Genomic DNA, 27,957 nt, shown 5'->3' on the forward strand with positions numbered 1-27,957 from the left:
GTCTGTGTGTATGTATATATCTATATCTATATATATATATATATATATATAGACTCAGACTCCTTTGAACGATTGCACCGCGGGAAACGTCAATCCTAATCCACTATCAAACAATGCGCTTTAAAATGTTCCCGCTATCATATCGAGACGGCAAAGTTCGATTCATGGTCCCTTTGTGCAGCTTTGGAAAAACGATCGGATTAACAGAAATTGACAGAAACGTATTCCGCAGTATTGATCATGTAATCTTTCGACTCGGGGTTTAGTTTAAATTTACCTTTCTATTGCTTCGATTGATTTTATAATTTTGCAAAGAGACCAAAGAGACCGTAGAGAGATTCTTCATTTCTTTCTTGAATTAATTTATTTTTTACAAGATAGAAAAAAATTGTTACAAGCAAGATTTTTACATTTTTGCTTTAAGAAAAACGCTACCAATTTCTTTTCGGCAGCCTTGGCAACTTCAACCGTACTCGTACGTCGACTACTCTATGTTTGTAGTTTCGGCGTTATCTGACTCGTTACGTCGGCAGATCTCTTTAAACAACTCAAATGACAATATAAATATAGCAGTATATAGCTCGATGTGTCTGGAATATTTTATGGAGATAATTATGTCTCGTAACGTTCTCGCGCTAAATGTAGAGGTACTATCGCTTATCTCGATCTGACCTTAGTGCCACAAACACATTACAACGTATCGAGATAACGTATGAGACAAACTCATTAGTCGATTTTTCCTTTAATTTACAATTTACATTAATCTTGCATATGAAATAGTTCTGAATTTTCGATAAGTTAAATATGATTTATCTTATTATCATCTCTTACCGGTAAGTTAACATGACAAAGACAAAACAGATGACGTTAATCAAGGTGGATCGCATCGACGTAATAAATCTCGCAGAATCCAGGGATAATTCGGATCTTCGGATTGGAAGCGGGAATGTAGAAGATGGATAATGAGCACCTGAGGATTACACAAATTCATATTCACTTTAATTAAATATATCTATGTACATTATAGGTACATCATTAGTACATTTACCGTATGATAACTGTACAATGGTAGCACTTTCAATACTGTTCACAAAAATACATCGCATATAAACGAGCAAAGAGTTTATACGCAAGGTCGGCTCACAACTTGCGACAAGACAGAGCGTTAATTAATTAATTAATTAATTATTACCTCTCGCGCGCGTCGCACCCGCGACTCCGCGTTCGCGTTTTTTTTTTTTTTTTTTTTTTATGTACAAAAGATCTGTGCTCGAGAGTCGCATGTCGGGCCAAAGGAGGAACGTGTGCTACGAGAGAAAAGATTTATTTAATTATTTACTCTTTTTTATTATTATTAACTTATATACTTCGCTTTTTTTTAAAGAACATTATCGACGCTGCGCCGCTGAATGCATAAAGGCCCGAGGGGCCGTTTCACTTAAGTACCATCAAAGAGACACGAGACTGACAGATTGATATCGATATTTATAATTACATCGAGCGTGTGTACGTGTGTGTGTATGTGTGCAATAATTGGCGTTCGATTCTAACCGTCGTGACGAGAATACGCCGTTGGTCACCAGGTTCCAAAATTTACTAGTCACACAAATCACATTTTATTAATTTAGGATGGATAAAAGAATACACTCAATATTTTTCGATTAAAAATAAATATAAATAAAAAGACAGTAAAGATTTTAAAATTTTCGGAAAGAAAAAAAAATTAAAAGGGCTCAAGAGAATCACCATCAGAATCAATTACATGTGCATTTTTAAAATGGCATCTCTTTTATAAACATATTTTAAATAAAATCTTAAAAAATATCTTTCTTGAAACTTATCGTTAGTATACTTTGAAAACCGTTGCCTCGGCGATCGGTAGAGCTCGCAGAGCGTTTTCATTTCGATCTTTCTCTCTTTCTTATCACATTTTAATTCGACCTTTCTCGCATACTAATCGCGTTTCGGCTATCGTAGACGTTGACTATTTACAGGAGTATTTCCGCAAAGAACAACTTAAGGAACATTTGGTATCAAGAGCGATAATTCGGTCGAATGTCGGTGGTCAAGTTGCGAGAGATCGCTTCTTCAGAGCGTCTAGGAACTGTAGCATTTATTACAAATAGTAGTTGAGATAAACAGGTTGCATCCGCAACAATGGCTACTCTCGATCGTTATATCTTTGCAGAATCTCTTTGTGCAAAGCGAAGTTAGATAATTCGTCACGACGATTGTCGCTTCGTCGCAAAGATTGTACGATTCCAAGACTCAAGAATAAAAGCTGAGATGTAAATAGACCAGGCCAGATTAAATGGACTAATTAATTCTAGTTTATCAATAATTATTCTTTTCTGGTCTTTAATTGTGCCTACAACGTAGAAAAGAGAAGAACGATTAAATTAGTCAATATTATAAAACTCTAAATATTTTTAATGATGAAGCAATGAGAGATCTTGTACATCGAAAAATTTAAGATTTTTAATTGTTCTTCAGATCAAAGGATTCCGTTTAGAATATTATTAAAAGTCGCAGAATCACATACTCGAAATATCAAAGATCTCTTTCTTTACTCTTTCGAATATTTGTATCTCTATAGACTGTTGTCTGAAAGAATTGTAAAGAAGGTGCGCAAAGACAGACGGAAGACAGAAAGCAATTCGTCGTGTCAAATCGACGTCGCTACCAACTTGCTCTATTGCAGTTCGGAAGAACGTAAAAAGCGTCACATCCGCTTCAACTATCGCCGTACATTTGAGGAAGTCAATATTTGCCTCGCGCAGCGGATCGATCGATCGGAAAAGTTCGCAGCAATTTGAGCAAAAATTAAACAGTAGTGCTCGAAGTCCCGATTTCCGCTATACCAGACCACCAACACAGTGATAAGTATACAAGATGTTTCGCAAGAAGTGCATACCAGAAGCATATATAATTTCTCTTAAAAAAAAAAAAATATATATATATATATATATATATATATATATATATTTCGAGTAAAAGTAATCAGAAATATAAAGTAACGAGACAATAAAAAATTCGATTAAAATATATTTAATCTCGGAATCTAAATATTAAAAATATTATTAAATTTAAATGCTCGAGCTCTCTCGCTAAGAAAAGGAAAATATGCTGAAAATCTTCGCCTCGGGAAAATATTCGCGCTTCTTGTGACATACATCCCGTATACATTCATATCTATCTAACTATCTATGTATATGTATTATGTAATATACGTTATGCGCGTGTAAGCCTATGTATATGAAATACCTAGCTCCATTTTGGTCGTGTGGAGGATTCCGATGGGATCGACGTGTATGACATATCTGCGCTGATCGAGGAAACGTCACAATTCCATTTTGACATATCACCGAGATGATACCACTCCAGTCTCGCGACGCATCCCTTTTCCTCCTCGTCTTTTACAATAATACGGGAAACGTGTACATGTGTCCCCCTTTCCGTTACGAACCCCGTCGAGGCGCGACAGGCGAGGCACGAAGCGGGATGATCTCGCCCCAAAAACAGCTCAGATTTAATAATTCGATCGAACACGCAACATTATAAATCGAACGCGCGAACCGTCGAGCGATTAAAAAAGTGTACGTCGCGCGAATTCTCCCTCGCTTCACTTTCATTATCGGCAAACTGAAGACAGATCACCATCGCTGCGAAAGCCGTGCGCGACTTTAACTCGTTCGATTTAATTTTCGGATTAACTTTACGAAATTTAATCGGTCTCGCAGATGAATCGTTTCTCCGTGCGCAATATTCAATATTCTGTCTTTATCACAACCGTAAATATTTATCATCGTCCCCCTTCTCCCTCTTCCAATTCAAAATTCAAAAATATATCTCCGAAAGATATAAATATAAACAAAACGATATAAAAATGTACTACAAAAAATTCACATAAAAATCTCACTACTAGAAATGCGATCACTAGAGATACGCTTGAAAAACTGTAATGTATGAATTCTTGAGACTAGCCGAGGGTTTAATCGAGCGAACTGATACTTATGTACTCTGCGAAAAATGCTTAGAGACAAATTTCTAACGTTACGCGTAAATGCGTTATCATAAAGAAAATTAGTAAATAATAACGGAATCGTTCGCTCTCACCCTCGATCCTCCAATTTCCGATATTTACACCTATTTTTACAATAAAGATTCGAGATTGGAGCAACTTGTCGCGGCGACGTACATCTTTCGCGATTATAAATCGCGTTCCCTACGACGACGACGAGGACGACGACGAGGACGACGACGACGACGCTGAGATGAGATGAGATCGCCACGCGATCCATCTCGACTTTCTATCTCGCATTCGCGAATATTAATTATATTAGTAACACGCAAATCGACATGGACGGACTGGCTGACAGGGCGAGTATCTAACTAATACACGTTCAATCGATTAGAAAATGTTACTCATTAAAATTAACATTGCATAAAATGTGATGTACCAGCGCACGAGATACTTAATCCTTATAATTCACGTGGAACTGTCACGCGCGAACGATCGATATTGATTATTAAGAGAATGGTGCACAACTCCTTTCGACAAATTTGCAAGCCTTACATATACACACGTAGTGATGATTAATTTGAATGAATGTTACGTTTCCATTTTCCAAGAGATATCGGGCCAGTCCGTCCCTGTTAATTATATTGGCCTTAAAAATATACCGCGCCCCTAATATATCACATAATTCTCATTGTGACTTGGCTTGCTATGAATAAAACTTAGGAACCACACGATCAAAAACTTTCCTCTCGGCATGAGGTTTGCTTAGGTACTTTACGAGCCTTGACAGCGATTACAACCGTTCATTACATGAAGAGTATTGGTCCAAAGAGAAATATTTTGAATATATCTGTGAAATGATTCGACGCCTCTTTCACGAAACGTCATTTCGTTTCGAATAGTGTCCTAAAACGGGAAGAGGGTTTTCCTCAAACAACGTAACATTACATTCTCATAAGACTCGCATAACTTAGAATGCACATTGCAATCTTTTCTATTAAATTACATTCCTTGTTTATATCGTAAATACGATACTCAAAGGGTTTGAAATACTCAAGTTCCAAACCGTCCATCAGCGACGAGATAATTAAAAAGTCAAAAAGATTCGAAACTCTCTAAGCATTGAAATATTTTAAAAACTATGAAATCTCGACGGCGAATCATTTATTCATTTAAAATTCCTAGGCATCGCGCAAAGTTTGAGGACCCTCGATTTATACTCTGTCCGATATCGGGGAGCACCGCTCCGATAACGCGGTTATCGAACCACCTCGTGGAAGAGCTCGAGGCGTCCGGTCTCGTCGTCTCGATCGAAAGTCGCTCTCTTGTTTATGTATCAGCCATCAGCCAGCGTGATACGCCAGTCTGATTCTTTATGCACACAGATAAAGTATATGAATTCAGGCAACTCTCGATACTTACTACTTTCCGAGAGCTCGATGCCGACGACGATCCGCGTCCATTATGGAACGCTTGAATTTTCCGCAGGGGACGGACACTCATAACCCTATACATCGTCATCAAATATATATACATACCTCGGCGCACACGCACGTAATACTATTACGGACGTGCAAGACGCACCTCTCTGTCGCGCGTTTCATCTACCGCCGTCCTCGGTCTACGACAAATGCGGGAACATTGACTGACGTCAATTTGCGTTTTAATTAATTAATTAAATTCCCACGTCTTTGTATTCTCAGAAGTAAGTCTCCTTAATTTTCCTTGTAATTTATTGCACATCGAACCTGTCGTGGGATTAGAATTTAATATTTATAAATAAAAATAAACAGGCAAAATAAATTTGAAAATGTCTCTTCGAGCTAAAAAATAATTGTAAAATTGTCTATAAAATTTTTCAATCCAGACCTTGAATATGGAAACTGATTAAAATAAAAATATAAAAAAAATAAACAGTTAAATTTAATAATTTTTCGTCTTCATATACCGAGGACTGGTAGTATAATCTACATATACCTTTCTCTCATTCTCGTTCATTCACACGTAGACCGTTTGCGTCTGTAACGCGAATTAATTATAAAAAAACGGTTATTAATTGTCGCGTTTAACGAAATAATATTAATAGGATTAATACGATTTTCTCTTTGTAACAATGATAATGATCGCTATCACGATAATTCGTAGTACCCTTTGAAAAATTTCTTTTTTCGGTGTTCAAAAATCACAGCGCGCGTTTCAGCCTTCCATTGCATATTAATTAGACCGTTTTACTTAGAAAGCGGTGGGTATTCGCGTGCCACCTCGCATTCTCTTGTGTATTTGTGCTTTTTTTTTTACTCTTAGTCACTTTCGGAATTATCGACAAAGACAGATAGAGACGATTCGATCGAAATTAACTAAGGAAATAGAACAAATTCCACTGAGCAACAAGGCTGCGACATATGTGCAATATTTTGTGTAATATTCGACATCTTTGGGAAGCGGACCATTAGAAACGCACACATATTCGACAAAATATATGTATTAATGTAATGTGTTAATCAGTATCATTATCACGTTAATTATGAATCAATTTTTCAATTTTACCATGATTCACATGTAATCAAAGGATCATTTATTTATAAATAATTGTATTAACTTTCCGCTTTTCAAAATTGCTCGAAATATCAGTGAATCATCGTAAAACGAAAGAAATGTGCCACGTGGCGCGCTCAAGGTACTAAGAAACAATAACTCAAAAAAAAAAAAAATCCTTCAAAAAAAGAATTTTTAAATGCCTCTTTTAATAAGTTTTTTAATAAAACAAATTTTAAAAACCTAAAAGCAGGTGGCGTAAAATTTAAAAAATGTATCATAAAAACATTGAAAATGACATGAGTAACTATAATATTAAAAATGTTTTTGCTGTTTCTCGCAATCCGTCCCGCAGACACGAGAGGGAGAACCGAACAAGATGCAGCTCTTTGCGAAAACTATTCGAAGCGTTACTTATCGATCGATTGTCCTCGCAAAATTCTGACTTCGTGCCAGCCATACCGCCCGTCAGCGCGTGAGCACCTCGTCGATAGATCCCCTTGCCCTATTTATTTTCTCGTCCGCCCTTCCACCGCTCTGACGAGATGTGACGGAAGTTTCGAGGGCGCGGTGATCGATAACCGTCCCTTTTAGTCTGTCGCTCTCGTCTTTCCGTAGAGCGGTGCGGCAGCTTGTCACCGAAGACGCGACAAACGGATTAACCGGAGAATAATTACCGCTAATGAGGCCATTGAGGTCGAACGGATTCGCCCCGCGAATCAATACCATCGCGCCGATCACTGGTCCAACTTCCGCCGAAAATGCTTGAGGAATCACTTTCTTTTTAACGTTTTTCCCGTGGAAGATACTTGGCCTGAGGATCCTTGAAACTCCCAGATTCTCAGACGCTAGGAATCCGATTAGATAGAAATGATTTTAAAATTCCAAATTTATCGAAGTTTCTACAATTTATAATTCTAATAGGATTCCCCGGGCCATTAAAATTTCGACATCCACGAATCTTTAAGTTCTTCTTAATCGCGCGCGAAACACTTGTCACCTGTCCAAGCCCTCCTCTCGCTTTATCGCCACTCGGTGAATGGATTCCGAAATCCCGAGTACGGCGACATGGGGGACGGTCAGGGTAACCCGAAACCGAAGAAGGGCGCGAACGGGCGTTGGAGCAGACGCGGCGGCGGAAGTGACGGCGGTCGCTTCTTTCGCGGAGCAATCACCGTCCTCTACAAGGACCCCTTCCCGGCGAACAGCATCTCCCTGTGCTTGGTGCGTATGTGCGAGCGCAGCGTGTCGATCCTGCTGTAGGTGGCCGGGCAATAAGGGCACAGCGAGCGCTGCGCGGTGTGTATGTGGAAGTGGTGCCAGCGATTGGTCACCTGCTTCCCACAGGCACGGCATCTCCACAGCGCCGGACTGTTAAGCGATACGGCGAACATCTCGTGATAAGAGAGGCCGACCGGCACGCTCGGCATTGGACCTGCAAAACCCAACAGCATCTACATGCTCTTCGTGCACAACCAACGCCATCGTAGCCGTGAATCTATCCTGAAACATTCAGATCCGAAGATTTCTACAAGTCTAGGATCTACGACAGCCTTTTAGACTACTGTCGTAGTTCCCCGACTCCTTTAATTATCGGATCCTTTGACTTCAGGATGCTGAGCTTTGGAGACTCTTGAACCCTTCGGTGCGGTGGGTGGTTGTGTGGGTTTCGTTTGATGCAGTGTTCGGATGTCAGTGTCTCTGGGCAGTCTAATGAATTGGCGGATCAAGAGCTGGTGACGTGAACGTTCTCTTGTGACTTCAAATAATTGATATATGTCTTGGAGAAACGAAAGAGAATTACGTAAAGCAAACATAAATAACTCAAAGTTATGACTATAATAAGACAGGAAGAGATGAATTTTTTAAGCGATACAGAATAATGTAAATTTTGATTTTTTTTTAATATAAATTAATTTTTTGTATTAGAAATATATGTAAAATATAGCGAGCAAAAAAATGGATTTATAATTTTCAAATAATGTTAAGTCAAAATTAAGTAAACATTATATAGCGCACATTCGTCTTTTGAGAAGTTTCTCGAGCACGCGAGAAAAATTTTGAGAGAAACGTCACGAGGCAAGCAGTGAGCTGAAATGATCGAGTGCGTCTGGTCATGTGTAAAAACGCATCCACACGCACGATCACTATATTCATCATTTCTTTCACAAGCGCAGACATATTTCACAAGCATTCCGAGATTTATACTCACGTTCTCGATGCCACGATGGAACACGAAGAAGACGTCAAGGTAGTCAGAGAATAGTGCGCTTCTACGCCTCCTGAGATTCTTGACTACTTCAAGATCCTTCGAGATCTTCAAATTTTACGATACTGGCATTTTCGAATCGATGTATAAAAATAAAATCGCCGGATATTAATCGGATATGTTTAAAACATTTTTCAAGATTCTTTAAAATATATGTCTATGCCTTAGTGACAATGCGGTAACGTGGAAACCGGAGGGAAAAAACATTTAACCGAATTTGCCGATGTTATTGCGGGATTACCCGGGACGAAACTCGGTCTCCAATAATCCGTACCAAACACAGAAAGTATACACGTTTGTGTTAAGCTCTTAACATCGATGGCATGACTAAAAAAGTTTTCGAATCGTCTCACGCGCATTGTGTATACAAAGCGATCAAAAAGTTGGGATTAAATATATTAAGACACGTTTGAAAGACAACATTTTAAAAATGTTATATTAATAGCATAAATAACTGTAAATAAAATAAAAAATATAATAAAAATAAAATTATGAACAATACTGCAAAATTTTCTCTCTCTCTCTCTCTCTCTCTCTCTCTCTCTCTCTCTCTCTCTCTCTCTCGATATTATTAATTTTTATCAAACCATATATTAAGTTCTAACGAATTATTGCAGCTATTAATCAGTGCAATCATCGACGTATTGATAAAAATAATTTACATACAATTGTCAGCAAAGTCCATAAACAGGGGCAATTTAATCTTCCAGAACGGCTATAAGGTTATAATTTATAAAATAATAAATAATTTAAAGAGTAATAATTTAATAAAATAATATAATAACAATAAATATAAAGAAAACATTGGCAGGAATTCATAATCTGAAAAAATTGGCAAATAAATCTAACTAATTATAAGATTATCCTGCAGAGTTCCTTAATAATTATATATGGAAATTATATAATCTTTAACAATTTGCATATAAATTATCCCTTATTCAATACAGGATAATACTCCTCGTGAGCACTTGAGAATAATCGAAATAGTTGATTAAGACATTGTAGTGCTGTTCCAGCCCTTCCCATAGTTTATCGATTATCGAAACGGATTACCTGCGAATGAAGCGACAATTCACAGTTGCATAGTAATAAAATCTAAAATCTACACAACAGTCAGAATGGCATTGTTTAGAATGACGTTAATGACATACGTTTCATCGTTTGAAATCTTCGAAATTATTGTAATGTCAACTCCTTTATTTCATACATACTATATATATATATGTATGTAATGTATATATTTATATATTATACATCTTTTAATTTAATATGTCTCATAAAACATCTATGATACATTTCTTAAAGAACCCTTATCAATCCTACTTAACTTTATATAATTGGCCATTAGTCGTACTATCTAAACCGTACATACGTACGCGCTAAAGCTGATTCGAATTACTTGTTCTTGTTCGTTAAAACGTGAGAGCTATTTAGTATTCCTCGAGTTATCGATCCTTCAATAATTTTCATCCTCTGTTCTTGAATGTCAAAGATAAATGATTTCGTTCTTTTTCTCACGAAAAGCTGATTCATTTGATTTCGCAAAAAAGACTTGGAATGAGAGATAACACAATATATAACACGAAAAACCCTCGTGAATCCGATCTTGTCGGAATCGGAGGGATTTAAAGGTACAAATAGTAAAAAAATGAAGTTAAACTCTCTACTCTTTGAAAAACTTAACACAGACGCTTATTACATCGTCATTATTCATTTATACTATGTAATACATGTAACACGCTTTATCCACGAATTGTCTTTGGCATTTTGACGGAAGAACACGTGCATTTTCGGCACAATATACATTTCGTATATAATTATAAGAAGATGCAGATTCATGAATCTTTATGTGTCTATGTAACTCTATTTTGTTTTAATTGGGAAGATTATTGATCTAAATATGCAAGATGAATCTTATATATATATATATGCATATAATAAAGGTTAAACGAATATTTCATCTGTTCTGAAAATTTAATATTAAAAGTATCTTTTAGTATCAAGTATATCTCATTTAATTGGTTAAAGCTCCAAAAAATATGACACCATCGACATCCTAGCTGTATTCTTTGTCAAGGGAGAGAATTATAATTAATTATCATGTGCAGGAAATGCGATAATTACAGTATATCCACTCTCTTACATGTTAATCTATACACATAGAGAGCGAATAACTCATAATAATATTGTACATTATCTGTAGACCGATGCATCTGTAATTACGGAAATATCTGTATCGCATAAAATATCAATAATTATTAATATTAATTACAATTATATTCGTTCGCAATTAAACTTAACGGAGGTTAAATTGTTTTTGTGCTAAATTATATATATCTTTCGCGGGAAAACCAGTTACAAATTCTACTTAACATCAAAGAACATTTCTCGCCTTTTTTTATTCCTCCTCCTTTATCATACTTATTATTTAATAAAAATAATCATAATATAGGAAAGGCGAAATGAGAAGACTGTCACTTTTATCCACCTCGACTCTTTCTTCGATCAGTTTTTAAATCCTACCATCTGGAAACACATTGAATTCTCTTGCAAGTTACTTCACGCTCGCTCGAATAAACGAGTCGAAAAGGAGATTAAAAACATGAATTCGTGTAAATACAATGTAAATTCGAGAGCTCAAAATTCGAACACTTAGTTCGTCAGGCAACTCCCGTTGTCGACGGAAGAAAAGAAAGATAAAAAGAAAGAATGTAACGAGGTGGAAAAAGAGGTGAAGACTAATATTTACATGGTGGAATCACAAAGTCTTTACGATTGTAATCAACTCAGGTATGTCTAGAGCGCTAGAGGAGAGAGTCTAATAGTGCTAAATGTAATGTCAATTATCGATCGCTCGAAAGGGAGGAAGCGAGCGCCCGTATACGATCATTCTGACATTTCACAAAGTGCTTTTAATGAAGCGGTTTACCTTCTGCAACATGTGACTCACAATCAGTTTCTCCAATCCTCAGATACTATAATATACGCTTCCCTCGATTCGCAGATTGATGTTCGATCATTAGATCGTTATACGTTCATCCTTTCAGACACAAAGATCCCTTCATATTCACAAATTTGCCGTCTTTTACACATAATCTTGTTCAGATAGATGATAAAGTTCCTTCGATATATGTGTGTGTGTGTATCACGTGGAATTACAAATGATTTATCCGTCAATCAAACTCGCGAGTCTCGCGAGAAGTAGCAGGGGGGAAAAAAAAAGAAGAAGAAGCGATCTCTCTCGCGAACCGCACTAGATTCGCAGCTTGAAGTACGCGCGATGCGTGCGCTATTGTGCGTGCACGCGCGCGTGCTTGGTACGCGTGTGCGTGAGCAGGGTGTCGCTGCGCGTGTACACCGCTGGGCAGAGCGAGCAGGCGTACTTTCCGGGGAAATGCACGTAATAATGATTGCGCACGTTCGTCACGACCTTACCGCACAACGAGCACCGCCTCCTCTCGTCGCTGTTACTCTGTCTCGCAAATATCTGTGATATCCGCCAATTTTTCAGCTCTGCAACACAACAACAGAAACCACAGTGTCAGCAAAGCCTCGTATTAGCCCGCCCTCTCCACGCACAGCGTGTCATCGCTCTATTTCCGCTTCTGTTTTTTTTTTTTTTTTTTTTTTTTTTTTGCGCGCTTCTCTTTCTCTCTCTCTTTTTCATTTCCCGCCAATTTTTTCCCTTTGTTGTCAAAAATTAGACTCACGATATTCGAAATGGGGAATCATCATCGTTATTTCTTTTATTTAATCCATCTCCCGTGGCGTGTGGCGTGTGCGTATAAGGATGCGTGACAATCTTGGACAAAACCCGATTGTATGTACGACGTTGACACACTAATAAACACAATGTGCGGTTTGTGATGAGATCAAACTACGTGTTCGAGAGGTACGAGATCAAAGGAGATTAAAATAATCGAGGATACCCAGCCGATCGAAAATATTGACGAATTCGAACACACTGAAGATCTCGGAAAAATCACAAAATATGGTCTTTCAGCATTCAAACATCTAAGATTAAAAATATACCCTTTGAACATTGTGAGACTCGAAAAAGAGCAAACACTTTGAAACATCGTCGAAAACTGTGAGAGTCTGCAAAAGAAAATGAAAAATCGATCTATAGAATCTGCAGGATAGGGTCGACAGTCACGATTCTGTTTTAGATTGAGATCCACGCAGCTTCATGGTCCAAATAGTGACACGTTCTCGTAGAGAAACACGCTTCTTGAGGATTCATATCGACATAAATCCTAAAGAACGTCGCGATCAAGGATTACCGTCGTAACTGCGACACGAATCTCAGGAACGGCGTAAAAATCCGCAGTCTCCTCGTATATAGTAAAGGAAGGCGGTGCGGAGAACATAATCGCAAAAACGCGCCATACATAACATACACATCGACACATCGACACATCGACACATCGACGTAAAATCGGAGCCCTGATAAGAGCGCGCGCACACGTGACACGGAAATGTAATCTGCCAGAGTCTATCACGCCGCCTTCTGCAGCGATCTGACCTACGTTCGGGTAATAAACCAAGCGCCCCGAGGCGTTCGAAGATTCGAGCGACATAACAAACTAAGAATTCGGAATTGCAAATTCAATCAAAGAGCAAAAAATCTAGAGGAATGTTGACTCGAAGAATTTAAAATCCGAGATCGTCGAGACATTTTCAGAAAGGTATTTTAATCAATCTTTACAGGTCCGCATTCTTTTATCCATTCAACACGGTCATAAAGTATTAAAAATAGAAAGAATTAGAATAAAAAAATGACTCTTGCATTATACGGGAAAATAGTTTCAAAACAAAATGATGAAAATAATCGCAGTTATTCCTTGCATTATTTCGCGCCAATAATAGCGTTATCGCGCAAGCTAATTTGACGAAATAATTCAACGTAGCTTAAATGATAAGATGTCGTCGTAATCCACGGTGTTGAAGTGAACGTGATTCCTCACAGACGTTCCGTTGCAGACACTGCGATTAAGTAGCTGTCATGAAGCGCTGAGAAATCACATTATCCCGTGTAAACGCGCTAATAACGCCGCATTATATACGATTGTTTAATATCTAATAATGTAAAGACATGTCGCCAGTTCATCTCGAATTGAAACTATAAGTTATAACTTTCCCAAGGTGTTCGACAAAGACAGAAACGTAGGTGACGTGAATATTAATTGTAAAAATAAAAAAAAAATATATACAAAGCGGGAGCGTAAACATAATCGGCGAACACCGTGCGAACGTCAAAGAAAAATGATCTGGAAGAAAGATAATCGGTTCGGTTAACACACAATTATGTCTAATCGACGAACATCGTGCAATCAGGGAAAAAATAATCTGGAAGAAAAAAGAAAGGTAAATGGTTCGAGTTAATACACTATTGCGCTTATTCGGTGAACACTGTGCGAACATCGAACAGGGAAAAATATGATCTGGAAGAAAAAAGAAAGATAGACGGCTCGGTTAACACACAATTATGTTTAATCAAAAAATTAGTATGAAATACATTAAATGCACATGTGATTAATTCTCCATTTTTTTTTGTTTATCATCATATCATCATATCATCATATTATCATATCATCATATCATCATTATCATCATCATTATCATCCGTATTATCTACACTATAGAATTAAAGATGTATATAATAATGTAGTTGTAAACGTAAGAGATTTTATGTTAGATAAATCATAAGGATAAAAATACAATCGTGTAATATAACAATAAGAGAGAAATAGTAGTAAGAATAATTTCTCGTAATAAAACCGATTAACGCCTTAAATATTTCATTCCTTCGATTGGCATGGTCAGAAGTTCCTCTGCAAATTTCTCATTTTCTCCTTTTTTCTGCTAAATATTATCTATTGTACGTTTCGAGCCAAATGACAGTTTATGTGTGTAACAAAAAAAATATATCAACTTTCTCGAGCAACCCGCCGTTTCGACGCTATCGACGATCGTCGCAATCGCCGTCGTTTCCGGCCCAGATAGACGACAATGACGACAACGATAACGATGATCGTGCAATCGAAACGCTTGTTTTCCACAGACTTCATTCCTAAACACATACGCTTCAAGTCGGGCGGGTTTTGCTTTCTTTTTATCAGAGTGTTTAATCGATCGATCGCTTTTATATATGATATATTATAGTGTCCCCGTAAGTAACTGCACTATCGGAAAGTTTTCGAATCTTCGAAACGAGTGACAACGGTGAAAGGAAAGAAGACCGGAAATAAGAAGTCAAAACCAAAGTTCGGCGAAAAAGAGGAGGATAAAAGGGAGTGACAGGGGCAGATCCAAAACCAATATAAAAAATAAAAATAAAAAAAATTGATACACACGTCGACAAAAGATTTGCGATCACGATTCCGATATCGATTATGATTCGTTCGATCGAACCAGTTTCCTCGCTTGCTGAACTTTCTTGAAAATTTACAGACATTTGAGTTTTTTAGTACGGATGGAACGATCAGGGCGTCATTACGTTTTCGCAAGGTCATCAATCAGTGACGGGGGAGGTGGAGAGAAAAGAATTCCATACTTGTCAATGCATCTTTTGTATAATATTTTCATAGTAATAAAATTTTAAATCATGTTAAAAAATTTTTTAAACATTCTTTTCATCGAAATAATTATTTTATATGTAAATTCCGAGGTATGGAATTCCATAGCTACTACGGTCGTAATGACATTCCTGGGAACGATGATGCATCTTTTTCTTTGACGTGTGTCGAAAGAGGAACGAGACATGTTAGGAAAAAAAGAAAGATGTTAATCGCGATTTGGTTCCTTCTTTTTTCACACGCACGCATGCATTCTCTCTCTCTCTCTCATTTTTTCCAAGCTTTATCTTTCGTTTCTTCTTTCACACTTCCTTCTTCTCTTGCTCTCTCTCTCTCTCTCTCTCTCTCTCTCTCTCTCTCTTTCTTTCTCTCGTATGCGTTCGTTTTCTCACGTTATCATACAACATGCAAAAAATGCAACGGATAACGATTTTTTTCCTCTCGCCGTTCGTTTATAACTTCGAATCTACTTTTAGAGGTTCGTTTTCTATATTTACACGCGCGCCGTGTAAAATCACAACTTTCAGTCTGACAGTCGCGCCGATTCATATTTTATTTTATTTTTTTTTTTTAATGATGAGTAGAACACGTTCAGTATTCTCGCGGGGAACACTGATCCCCTATATTGTGTGATTTACAATTATTACAGTTTATTCATCCCCCGAGAAAAATAACAAAATGTATATATATATATATATATTTGAAGATAGATATATATACATATATCATGTGTGTATATACATATATATCCATAGTTAATTCGTAATTTGTATATATATATATTATTATATAAAGAGATATTAATAATAGTACTTTTTTATTTAATTTAATAATGTACAAAGAGGGCAGGGGGTGCTGTCGCTCGGTGGCGAAAAAAAAAACAACAAAACGCCTAAACGCGCCCTTATCCTATCAGCTAAGCCTAATCCCTAGGAAACACCTATTTAACTACATTCATAATGTTCACTTGCACAGCCATAGTTTCTTTCTTCGCTTTTCTCGCATTCAAACGTTTAGAACGTCTCCTCGATCGCCGGTTCACGATTCATGCAATCCTGAGGGTAGTTGAGCGCCTCATCGTCAGCGCAGCTGAGATTGAGGCGCGTCTTGTACGCGCATTAGTTGAGTAAAAGCACAAACCACATCTCCAGATTCGCTCCAATTTCCATGTATAACTTTTAATCGAAGGATCAAAACTTGCAAACCATTGAGAATGAAATCTAACAATAATTGAAGCTTCAAGAAAATTTTCCGCCTGATATATAAAGGCCGTCGAAGAATCTCTTTACGGGAGATTGTAAGTGTTAAGTGTCGAAGAATTAAATTTCTTTAAGTACTTATGTAATGTGTCTGCGCAATCTGATCCTTCCCGATCGGTTTTACTCCACGGGGGCGTGTTCAAAGGTCGAATAATCAATCGGGTAATTCGGCATCGCTTTCAAGTCATCGCATTCCACAGGCCGCGCGGCCGAAATTCGAGCTTACTCAACCACGTGCATCCACCACCGCTCGAATCGAATGAATAACCGGGGATGCAATTCGAGGATTTCGAAAACTCAAGAGAAACATTATCCACTCGCTCGTCCTTGCCCGCCCGTTCTCATCGCTCAAAGTATCCGGAGAACGCAACTTGTCCACCGGGCGACAACGCCATGCCCCGCATTTTTTACTATCGCAATATATATTGCACAATTTTTTTTATTTTTCATTAAATTTATCTCAATTTCAATAAGGTGTTAGCACCAATCTATTATATCACAATGTTCCACTCCATACCACGCAGTTGTAAATATATAAATACCTATATGTAGCAATAATAGTAGTTGTAATAGTGATAGTAGTAGTAGTAGTAGTAGTAATAGTAGTAGTAGTAGTGATAGCAATGGTAGTAATAGTAATAGTAGTAGCAGCAGTAGTGGTAATAATAGTAATATATATATATATCGTAATAATTTCCGTTTAATTAATAAAAGATTTCGATATAACAGCCAGGTGACCCGCGGCCGAGTTAAACGACGCGCAGGCCGATTCAATATTTTGTAAAATTGCGTGCCGAGTATTTCTCTCTCTCTCTCTCTCTCTCTCTCTCTCTCTCTCTCTCTCTCTCTCTCTTTCACTCACCCTCCCTCCTATCCCTCATCATATGTTCCTCTCTTACTACTTTTCATGTGTCGCGTGTGTACGCTATTTTGGCTATCCGTGCGCGGATACATGTACGATTAGACATATATGCGAGCTTTTACATGTGTAAAGTCGTTCTAACAGAGATATAAATCACTAGCAGGATTTTCTTTCTTGAATCGCGCGCGTCTCTTAGCTATATTATATTCTATATATAAAGATTAATTACATAGAGAGTTTGTTTCGCACACATTTAGAGCCTGAAATTGTTCAAATCTTTGACACACTGCATATGAAATATATACGAACATTTATAAAAGTTGACACTTGCATGATTGAACGTTAAGAATTATTTTGGTGATTCGTGGGGTTAAATTCTTAAATATCCTTAAGATTAATCTCCTCTCAAACGAGGGAAGTACAGACAAGAGAGATACACCCGTGCTAGTGATGTATATACATATATGTCGTTTCGGAACACAACACAGACACAGACACAGACACAGACACACACGCAGATACACACAGCGCACACACATACACACACGCACACACACCCCCTGTATGTAACACAAGTTCCACTCTCATGATTTCGTCTGCTCCGATGCTCCGTCCGCGGAAAAACGAAAACCGAGAAGAGTTTTCAACCGTGTATATGTATACATGTATTTATTACAGATAAAAAGAAGGGAAATTCTACGAGTGGTCGTACAAAAGTCACAGGATTTAGAAAAAGAAGATTTTTATAGAAATCTGTATCGTTGAATTTCTCGCATGCGCGTCACGCCACTCCCAGAAAAATAAACTTTCCGCCAAAGGTTATTGCCTTGCGCAACTCCATAACGCTGTTATCGTTCACGGGCTTTTCTCCGGCACCTTCTTTTTCGAGAATCACATGTCGATACTCCACCGCGCGGCGGTAGCGACGGGATATAGAAAAGCACTGGATTTTCCCAGGACCATTCGAAACGAAATACGACATCTTGTCACATCTAATAACCAGTGTCAACACGTGTATTCTAAAGGACAGTTATTTATTAACGGAAAGTATATTAGGATCTTCTAATATGTTGAGACTAATCAAATTTCGGTCACAAACTGCTTCTAAGATAAAAAAAAAAATTTTTCTTCTTGTTTATATTAATTCGTGCTCCGTAATAAATCTCCAATTTTGTTATCGCAATGACAGGCACCGTCAATTTATTTGGCTCATAACACGTGCATCACAGAAGATTTGACAGAATTTATATCGTTTATATTGATTTATGCGTTTCAAGTTGGTTTTTATCGGGGATTTTATTCGGAATGACGACACTTGTGACAGTACTTTAATTCAATTCTTGCTACTCCTATTGTTGCCCGGTTTGCACAGACTGCAACAGTGTACCTTTCTGTCGACTTTCACGCGCGTCGCTGTACTTGGCAACGAATTCACTGTGAGTTTCACTTTTTACCGCGTTTTAATTTTCTAATGGTCCTTAGAGTGATGTCGTGATGCGCGCACGCATATCTGAACAAGAACGAAAGAAATCACGCGATGCGTAACGTCTTAAGATTCGAGATACTTTTTATTCGCGTACTTTTTCTCTTTTAAGAAATCTCTTTATTTGCAAAAATCCAAAGATTGAGTCTACTAATGTGCGATATTTCGTTAATAATAACCAATTTAAAATTTTCGATTCGCCGACGCTTTGCGCTTGGAACGATCAATATTATAACATGACTAAATTATTAGTTCATTCGGAGAGTGAGCCCGCTTTTATCATCAACCTTGGATTTAAATTTCTCTGACAGGTTTTTTTTTTTTTTTTTTTAATTTGGCTGTGTCGCGTCCCTATCGTACAGTCAAATTTCATGTGATGCAGAAATGCAAAGTCGCGAAAGAGGGTGCGATATAAAGGGAAAAGCAACAGTAAAGGAAGAGAAGGTGAAATCATAAAGCAAATCGCGCGTCGGCGTCGGCGCCGCGAATAAATTAGTCCGCAAACACGGATACGATAATGCAACACGGGGGGAGGGAGGAGGAGGGGAATCGCGAAAGCGCTACGATGGTACGAAAAACCTGCGGTGGTGTGTTGCACATGTATCACCTTTCGCGCGCGCGCACACACATGGAAGGGTGGCGGAAAGTTCATTCATCTGGTTTCAACGCGCAGACAGAACAATCCGCGTCGATTACGTCTCCCAGTCGACGGGGACTTTATTCGCGGTCGTTTCTCGATTTTGCTCGTATTTACACGTCCTCGAAAGGGGATCGGCAGTCTCGTAGTGTTTTTCAAATCCGGATTTCTCCTCCGGTTCTGCCTCCCTTAATACGTTGAAATAAATTCGAAGACTATATAAGATAAAAAAAAAAAAACAATAAGCCGCAACAAATTTTAATGCAATTATTCAATTTTAAAACACTTTGATGAAATAGTTTTATGAATAAAAATATATACATTGTTTTATAAAAAAATTTCCAATCTTTGTTTAGCAATGTAATATAATTTTTGCAACAATTTTCAACGAGAAAAATATTCAATTGCTAAAATTTTCAGGTTCGAAGAATTCAAATAAGATAATAACAAGAAGTTAAAATTATGTTATAATGAAAGATACGATCTAAAATTCAAAACGACATGCTTTCCGGAGACATCTTGTACGGAAAAGTTTGAAAGACACTAAGATTGATATGTTTTTACGATACTCTCGGGTAAAACCGCGTTTCGTTTCATATTTGGTTCTATTATTGCTTCTACTCATTCAACTATTTATCCGTGAATATTTGGAATACGTAGCATACCGAGCATCGTGCTTTGCGTGTATGTACATGTATGTGTATGTAATCGGTAAGCGCTCTTGATTGTCGTGAGAGTCAGTCAGTCGATCGATACGAGCGTGCAAACGCTTCGGATTTCCGATTCGTGATATAATAAAACATGAAATTTACAACAAAAATTAAAACTCATACAATAATAAACAATAATTAACAATAATTTTGAAAGGACTCACACAGGTAAAGGCTATAAAAATTATTTCAGAAAAGATAATTTAAGAAACTTGAAAAAGAAGTCTCAAAAAGTCTAAAAGTTGAAGATAATTTATACATATAAAACTATACATATAAAAATCGAAATTTCAGGATCTGATAGGATCACATATATTATGATTTTTTTATCAAATTTTAATCAATTCATGTAGATTGATTGCATTAGAATCTCTTTGATTTTTTTATACATCGATATAATAAAAAAAAATTGTTCTCGTGAATTTTTATCAATATTACGCGACATGAAAATTCTTTTATGCATAAAACTGTGTGTGCTAGTATATAAAGTATATTGTGTATGTCGGTTGTCGGATGCTTTGTACATTTGCGGTCATTTAACAATTCGTGTATGAACAATTCCGGAAATTGATAGCAACCGTCGACAAACGTCCAACAGCGTATGTAAATACAGTATGAGCAAAAAGTCGTATCAAATCGCGAATATATTGTTGAATAATAATCGCGTAACCGTGTAAATACATCATTATTGTTTATGTAAATATCGCACGATGCAAAAGTGTTATTTCAATATTACACATTATTCGCGTTGTATTATAGGTACAACATTGTACTTGCACATTCGCGCGGACTTTATAACAATTAATGATTCATTATATATAATCTTTCCATTCATATAAACTATACGATCAGATTAATTTGACGAGATACTCTTATAAAATCATAATTCAATTTAATGTTACTTGGAAATAAAACTGTAATAATCACGCGATAACTTATAGTCGATCAATATCATTCATTTACATAATATTATTAATGTATTGTGAATTTTCACATAATTTTGCAACGCACGAGAACTTTGACGATGTTCAGCATTAATTAAAAAAATTAAAAATATTCGAAAGTATGTGTACATTGATATTACGAAAATAATTTCGCTCCTTCAACATCTTGCAATATTCACTCGTACGAGCAACAAAAACGAAAGTTTCTCGAGGGTTGAGTTGCTCTTCAAGCCGCCGGCTGGCTAACAACGACTGCGTTCTAATGATGATGGAACGGAAACGGAGTTGACTTTCGCAATATTAGGACGAAAGATGAAAAGCAAACTCTGGTGTTAAACTTTGTCGCGGTCAACCAATTAAGCACAACCGTAACGTCCTGACGCTGCAGTCTGGGCTATAATTTCGCGCGCACGATGAAACATTGATTCCGTCTACGAATATTTCGCTATCTCCCTCTCTGCGAAAGGAGCCCGCAATACATCGTGGTGCACCGAGATGGGAGGCATCGACCAAAAAAGAAAGAATCACGTGTGCGCCGAAATCCGCGGCCACATCACCCTCTATAGCTGTCGCTCATTGTTTATCCGAGTTTGACGTATCGAGAGCATCGTGAAAACATGCGGAAAAATATTACGCTGACGTTCCGATACAGGGGCTCTCAAACAGCGCCTTGCTGACAGAAAAATCTGATCAGCGGTTCCTTTCAAGTTAATAATTCAGAAAAAATTACAGATTGTATTAATATTCTCATGGTTTTAATCTAAATTCTTCAGTTTTAAGATTCCTATTAAAAATTCCTCTACGTTAATTGTTCTTACAATTAGTTAAAAATAACAATAGATTCTCTTTTATTAAAATATTTATTAGTATTTTTTACTTAAAAAAACATTAATATTTTTGACTTTAATGATTAATTTAAAATATAATTGCAATTTTTTTTTAATCCATTGATATTATCTTATTAAATTATGTGAATTTTTTGAGGCGTCAAGTTTAAGTTACCCCTGTTTTCGAGGACGAAATTACTGAAAAAAAAAAATCGTAAAAAGTGTTTCCCCTCTTATTCTCCTCCATTCTGTTTCTTTCGCGTTAAAATGTTCTCTTTTCTTTTCTGTGTGAAAGAGTTAATCTCATGTTATTAAATTGCCGAGCCCAAAATTGTAATCAATCCCCCTAAGGGATTATAAAATAATGCTGATTTCCAATCACAGAATTAAAGTTTACATTTTTCGTATAGAAATATTAATTCATTAATTAATATCTCACTAATTTCACAACAATTTTAAGATATTGCGACAGAAATAAATATTTATACGAAAAATATAAAATGTCTGATAAAAAAATCATGGTTCAATATAAATCTGAGTTGAAAGGCTATTATCAAGTTCTGCGATAACACGCGCGGAACATTCGGCAGTCATAATTGATACATGTTCGAGATGCACATCGGCGCCAAGTTGTTCGTCGTCTAACACGAATCGCGAAGAAGTAATAAAGAGGTAAATAAAAAGCTAAAAAAAAACAAGGCAAAGAAAAAAATAAAGAAAAGTAGATCGGCGCGTGATCTCTCAGCCAAGGAGGTAGGCTTGCAAGTGCAGTTTAACACGATTCAATCCGACCTGTCAATAAATAAATCTTGCGTGTGTCGCATATTGCAATATAATGTTGCGCGGTGTATATATAAACAGTGAATAACATATATATAAAATCATAAAACGATAAAACAAAATAAAATAAATTATCCAATATATTAATATATGTATATATACTCAATAATCTGGAAATAATATATTAATATTCTGGTTATATATTACTAAATTATATAGATATATATATATGCGTGTTCGGTAGCCTTAACTATGCAAAGTGCCCCTTTTTGCGAAAAAAAAGAGAAAAGATCCACGATAATATCATTTCATCACAATATTGCGGTTTGGCTCTTTGAATAGCTAGCGGACTCTGCGTATGCGTATGCGTATACGCATGCATTGTACATGTGTATATTCGTGTTCCTGCGTGTATTTCTAGCGACCCCCGTGAAATAGACGATCACACATCTCGTTGCATCATGTATCTGTCATTCGAGAACGATAGAATAAGTTTCCCGATAAGAATTTTTTAGATTTAAAATCGGAATAATAATAAACACGAAAGATTTCACGCCTGTCTTTAAAAAAAAAAAAAAAAAAAAAAAAACTAAAGTTGATTAAATGGAGAGTGGGAGGGGGTCGCTATGCTTTTATTCCAGTTATTAACATTATAATTGTAACGTTTGAAATAAAAGGTATCTTCGACTATGATCCATGACTTTGGCCTCGAATTTGGTATTATTAATTTTGCAAATTATCCGCAATTATTTTAAATCTCGCATTGTCTGTAAAACGAAATCCTCAAGGTGAATCATGGTATCTGAAAAAAATTAGGCGCTGGGGGTCGCTACGGGGGTTTTCGTTTCGATAAGAAAAACTTCCTGTTTCTGTCGTGTGTCCTGCGCCTATCTGTGAGGCGTCTCTCCTCTTCTCTTTCATGTGTGCATTTGTGTAAATAAATGTGTAATTATACATCGCTCAAAGTAATTAGGAGATTGTTTCTTCAGACAATTCTGTTGGAATCAAGCGTTATTAAAATACAGTCGTAAGTAAGCACACGCGAAAAGGCACGTTAAAAAGAAATTATTAAAATATCTTGAAAATATCAAATATTTATTAGTTAAAACGAACATTTGAAGAAATCATTTCTAAATTCCTTTCGAGCGGCGTATATTTATCTGTGTATTCCTTTTACCATTGTTATAATATATATATACGTTACACGTAAATTTCACGATGTATGAAGAAAAAAAAAAAACAAACAAAGAAGAAAGAAGAACAAACAGATTGCACCCCAACCAATTAAAATATCAATGTGCAACGACGATACAAATATTGTATGACCATCCCATGAATAAAAATTATTGTTTAACGTAACTATATCTTCAACCAATGATAGATTATTAGTGTGTGATCGATTATATAAAGTATAAAATAATATAGTATTCTTATATAAATCATCCAATACAATAGAACCTTATTTTGTTGCCTACGCACTTAAGTCCCGAATCGTGGAATGTCTCCGTGATTTCCACTATTTACCCAGCAATCGCATTATTTTATATTAATAACGCGTGCAGCTTAACCGTTATAATATTATATAGACTTTAGGTGTTAATTAACAAGTAACGCGTTTTATAGTTAAAATTCATATTAGGACTGCAAAGCGCGCTACACAACGTTATGAAAATTTTACAAACGTATGGATAAGGACAGAAATTTCGTTGTTGTTCGATTTGCGTTGCGTGTTTTACTCACGCGTATACGTGTGTTCCTGCTGTTCGCGTGTACGCGTAGTGCGTATATATCGTGCAGACGCGATACCGATGCTGCAAATTACGCCTCGATATATCTGCGTGTGTATGTGTGTGGTATTCGCGTATATTTTGAGTGTACGGTGTAACTAAAGAACACGTACGTGCGTAAGAGCGTGCACGCGTAAATGTTAATATTACTACTGGTTCCCGAAGACGCTGTGTATATATATATATAATGATGTATTACGATTACAATCTAATATGAAGTTCAACTATAAACTCTTCAACAACTATACGACTCACCCTGCGTATCGAATGAATTACTTCCAGCGACTCAGTTTTATAATTAATATAGATATATATATAATTAATTGAATCATTAATATATTCTTTCCGGCTGCCATCTCGACCGGTCGGCAGCAGCGTCTACGGGAGGAAATTGGCACCACGTTTGCTCCCATTTTATATTTAATATTTATATTTAATATATATATATGTATATTTATATATATTATATAATTATGTAATTAAATCAGCGCGCACACATACTAACCGTGCGAACGTTCATATCGTTTTAATCGCGCGACTTTCCCCGAACTCTCGTTAAAAGTATCGGCGATTGGCGCTCGTTTTCCTGTCACGGAAAAAAAAGATAAAGCTGCCCGGTCTTTGGACATCGTCGCAGATGTGGTTGACGTGTGCAAGCTTGACGCACATGATCGATCGCAACTAATTATGCGATTGGCAACGACCGAGACGGGTAGACACGACGCTCCGCGTGAAAGACAGAGAGCAAACCTTCCTCTCGCGTGCGAGCGCGTTTCTTTCGTGACAAAGAGGGAGGTTCCGATAAAGCGACCTGCGCTATGTAATACGACTCGTCTCGGATCGATCGATCGACGGTACCGCAATCGAGAACGCGGGGCTCTACCTCGGCTCGACGACGAAATTCGAGAAGGCCTTGCCACGTTGAAAACATCAATTCGGATCGCTAAAGTCAACGGCCAAGGGGATTCGAGGCCGCTTCGGCCTCGAAGGGATTACGCGACCCACTTCCTTCGAATCGACGTTAAACCGATTCGACGTCCCGAGGAACCGAGAAAAAGCAACGCGTCGTCATTGTTGCCGTCGCGCGATATATAACGAGCTTTCTTCGTCCGGCGATACACAACCAATTAAATTTCACCGCGGAACCTCTCCTGCTCGGGTCAGCTCGACGCGAGAAACGCATTCGCGCGACGCGAAGCGTCGGCCTCTTGTGATCGCGGTCCGCGACTTTGTTTTTCGCACTTTAAACCCGCTCGTCGGCGACTCCTACTATGAAAGGAGAAAAAAAAAAAAAAAAAAAAAAAAGAAAAGAAAACTCAATCCTCACAGCTTCGACAAGTTAGCTACAACAAGCCCACTCCCAAGAAAAGTCACCGCACACTAAACTGTACACATCGCTGTATATTAATCTTCTCTGTTCTTTTTTTTGCTATTTTTTACTATTTTTTGTTTGTTAAAAAAGACCCCTATATAGGAGAACTTCTCGATCCCTTAAGCGTAGAATCTACAAAAGATTTGGTGTTCGAGAAAGAAGAAAAGCCAAAATTGGCCCTTATAATTCCCCCAATGCCCGTAACTTCAGGACCGTATTTTCGTCGTATGCGAAATACCCTCCTGCAGTTGCGGCCATCCGCGCGCTCTTGATATATATATATATATATATTTTATCGTTCATATATATAATTCTTGTGGGGCGCGTATTATTACATATATATATATATATATATATATATTTTTTAATATATATACTTAAAATATATTTATACATATTAAATATATACATATATATATTTAAATATATATTAAATATATATATATATATATATATATATATATATATATATAATCTCTCACATTCCCCTTTTTCTCTCTCTTTCTTTCTTTTCCGGCGTCTTTAGGATAGCGTGTTCATGGTGTCGTTGCTCGTTGAAAGCGCCAACGAGCCCGCCATAAAATCATTAAGATCGATCTTTCTTGCTTCGGGGTGTTTGAATTTATAATGCGTGCGCAGGTTGTCGCTACGTGTATACGTGGCACGACAGAGAGGACACTCAAACCTGCCGGGGAAGTGGACGTGGTAGTGGTTCCTGATGTGCGTCACGACCTTGCCGCACAGCTTGCACCTGTGAAGGTTGCAGCCGCCTGGCACCCGGTCAAAGGTCAGCCGCATGTGCCAGGCTTTTGAACCTGCAACATCAACACAAGACAAGTCACTTTCAGCTGTTGGCCACCCAACACGAACTACGCGGCGAGCCACTCGATCGCCGGCGGCTCGTTTCTTTCTCTTTCCCCTCTCTCTCTCTCTCTCTCTCTCTCTCTCTTTTTTTTACTTTTTCTTTTATATTTTTTCGTCATGTTATTCTGATTACGTTAGTGTTACTTCTATGCCGTTTCTATTCCGTGTTGCTTTCGCTTTTTGTGGTACTTTACTTCGATACGTTTCTCGATTAAACTTATTTTTTTTTTTTTTTTTTTTTTTTGTTCTAGAGTGGCTTTTCTCGAGGGTCGCCGGATCCTTGGATACTTGGGAGCCATTCGACTCCGTGGATCCCGGAGGTCTCGCGGATTCCAAAATCCTCGAATCCTCGAATCCTTCGGAGCAGAATTGTGGACACAGATCCCGGGTTGGGTCTTTGAATCCTTGGATTCTCGAATTCTTCGAGTCTGAGATCTCTAGATCATCGAGTCCTAGGATCTTGAGATATTCGATCTTCGGAATCTTGAACCTATAGATACTCTGCTTCTCGAATCCTCGGATTCTAAGATCCCCGAGGTCTTGAGTCTCTGGGGTTCGTCGGACATTTAACTCCTTGCAGAATAAGATACGAACAAGATTTGTATCCTTGGATCCTCCGATCCTGATCTCACTCTCATTAATATCGCGCGTTCGTCGTCCCTGAATTTTTTAGTTGCTTTCGCTCTCCTATCTCTCTACGTCCCTTTCCTTTCCTGTCCTTCCATTCTTTGGGTAAAATGTACTGTATATGTATATAAGTTATATATCCTGCACGCGCATTAATCTTAATCGCTAGGGACAGACAGAACGAAAAACAAACATTTAATTGAATGTACGAATAATAGAAAAGAGAAGAGAATAAATGAAGCTTTCTTTTTATTTTTATCACAATCAAACGTGAAAATAATATTGTGATTTTAAAAAGTTTTTCTCACAATCGAAAATTGATTGAATCGAAAAAAAAAAAAAAAAAAAAAAAAAAAAAAAAAAAGTATTTTGGGAAACAATACAAAGCAAATTATAACACGT

General features: G+C 37.2%; 1 protein-coding gene across 4 annotated transcripts in view; it reads right to left on the reverse strand.

The window, feature by feature from the left end:
- Positions 1-41: 41 nt before the first annotated feature.
- Positions 42-27,957, reverse strand: part of LOC140674880 (zinc finger and BTB domain-containing protein 8A-like) — a 73,988-nt gene continuing 46,072 nt past the window's right edge. Inside the window, exon 5 of one of the 4 annotated variants that reach the window (XM_072908784.1) lies at positions 42-7,991. In XM_072908784.1, the coding sequence (XP_072764885.1) occupies positions 7,738-7,991 (254 nt within the window). In that variant the 3' untranslated portion in view covers positions 42-7,737. Of the gene's footprint in view, positions 7,992-9,391; positions 12,339-13,246; positions 13,839-14,300; positions 26,880-27,957 lie in introns of those variants that run through there. The other 3 variants (XM_072908785.1, XM_072908786.1, XM_072908783.1) reach the window with 3 other exon arrangements.

This window comes from Anoplolepis gracilipes, chromosome 16 (assembly GCF_047496725.1).
Source record: "Anoplolepis gracilipes chromosome 16, ASM4749672v1, whole genome shotgun sequence".
NCBI lineage: Eukaryota > Metazoa > Arthropoda > Insecta > Hymenoptera > Formicidae > Anoplolepis > Anoplolepis gracilipes.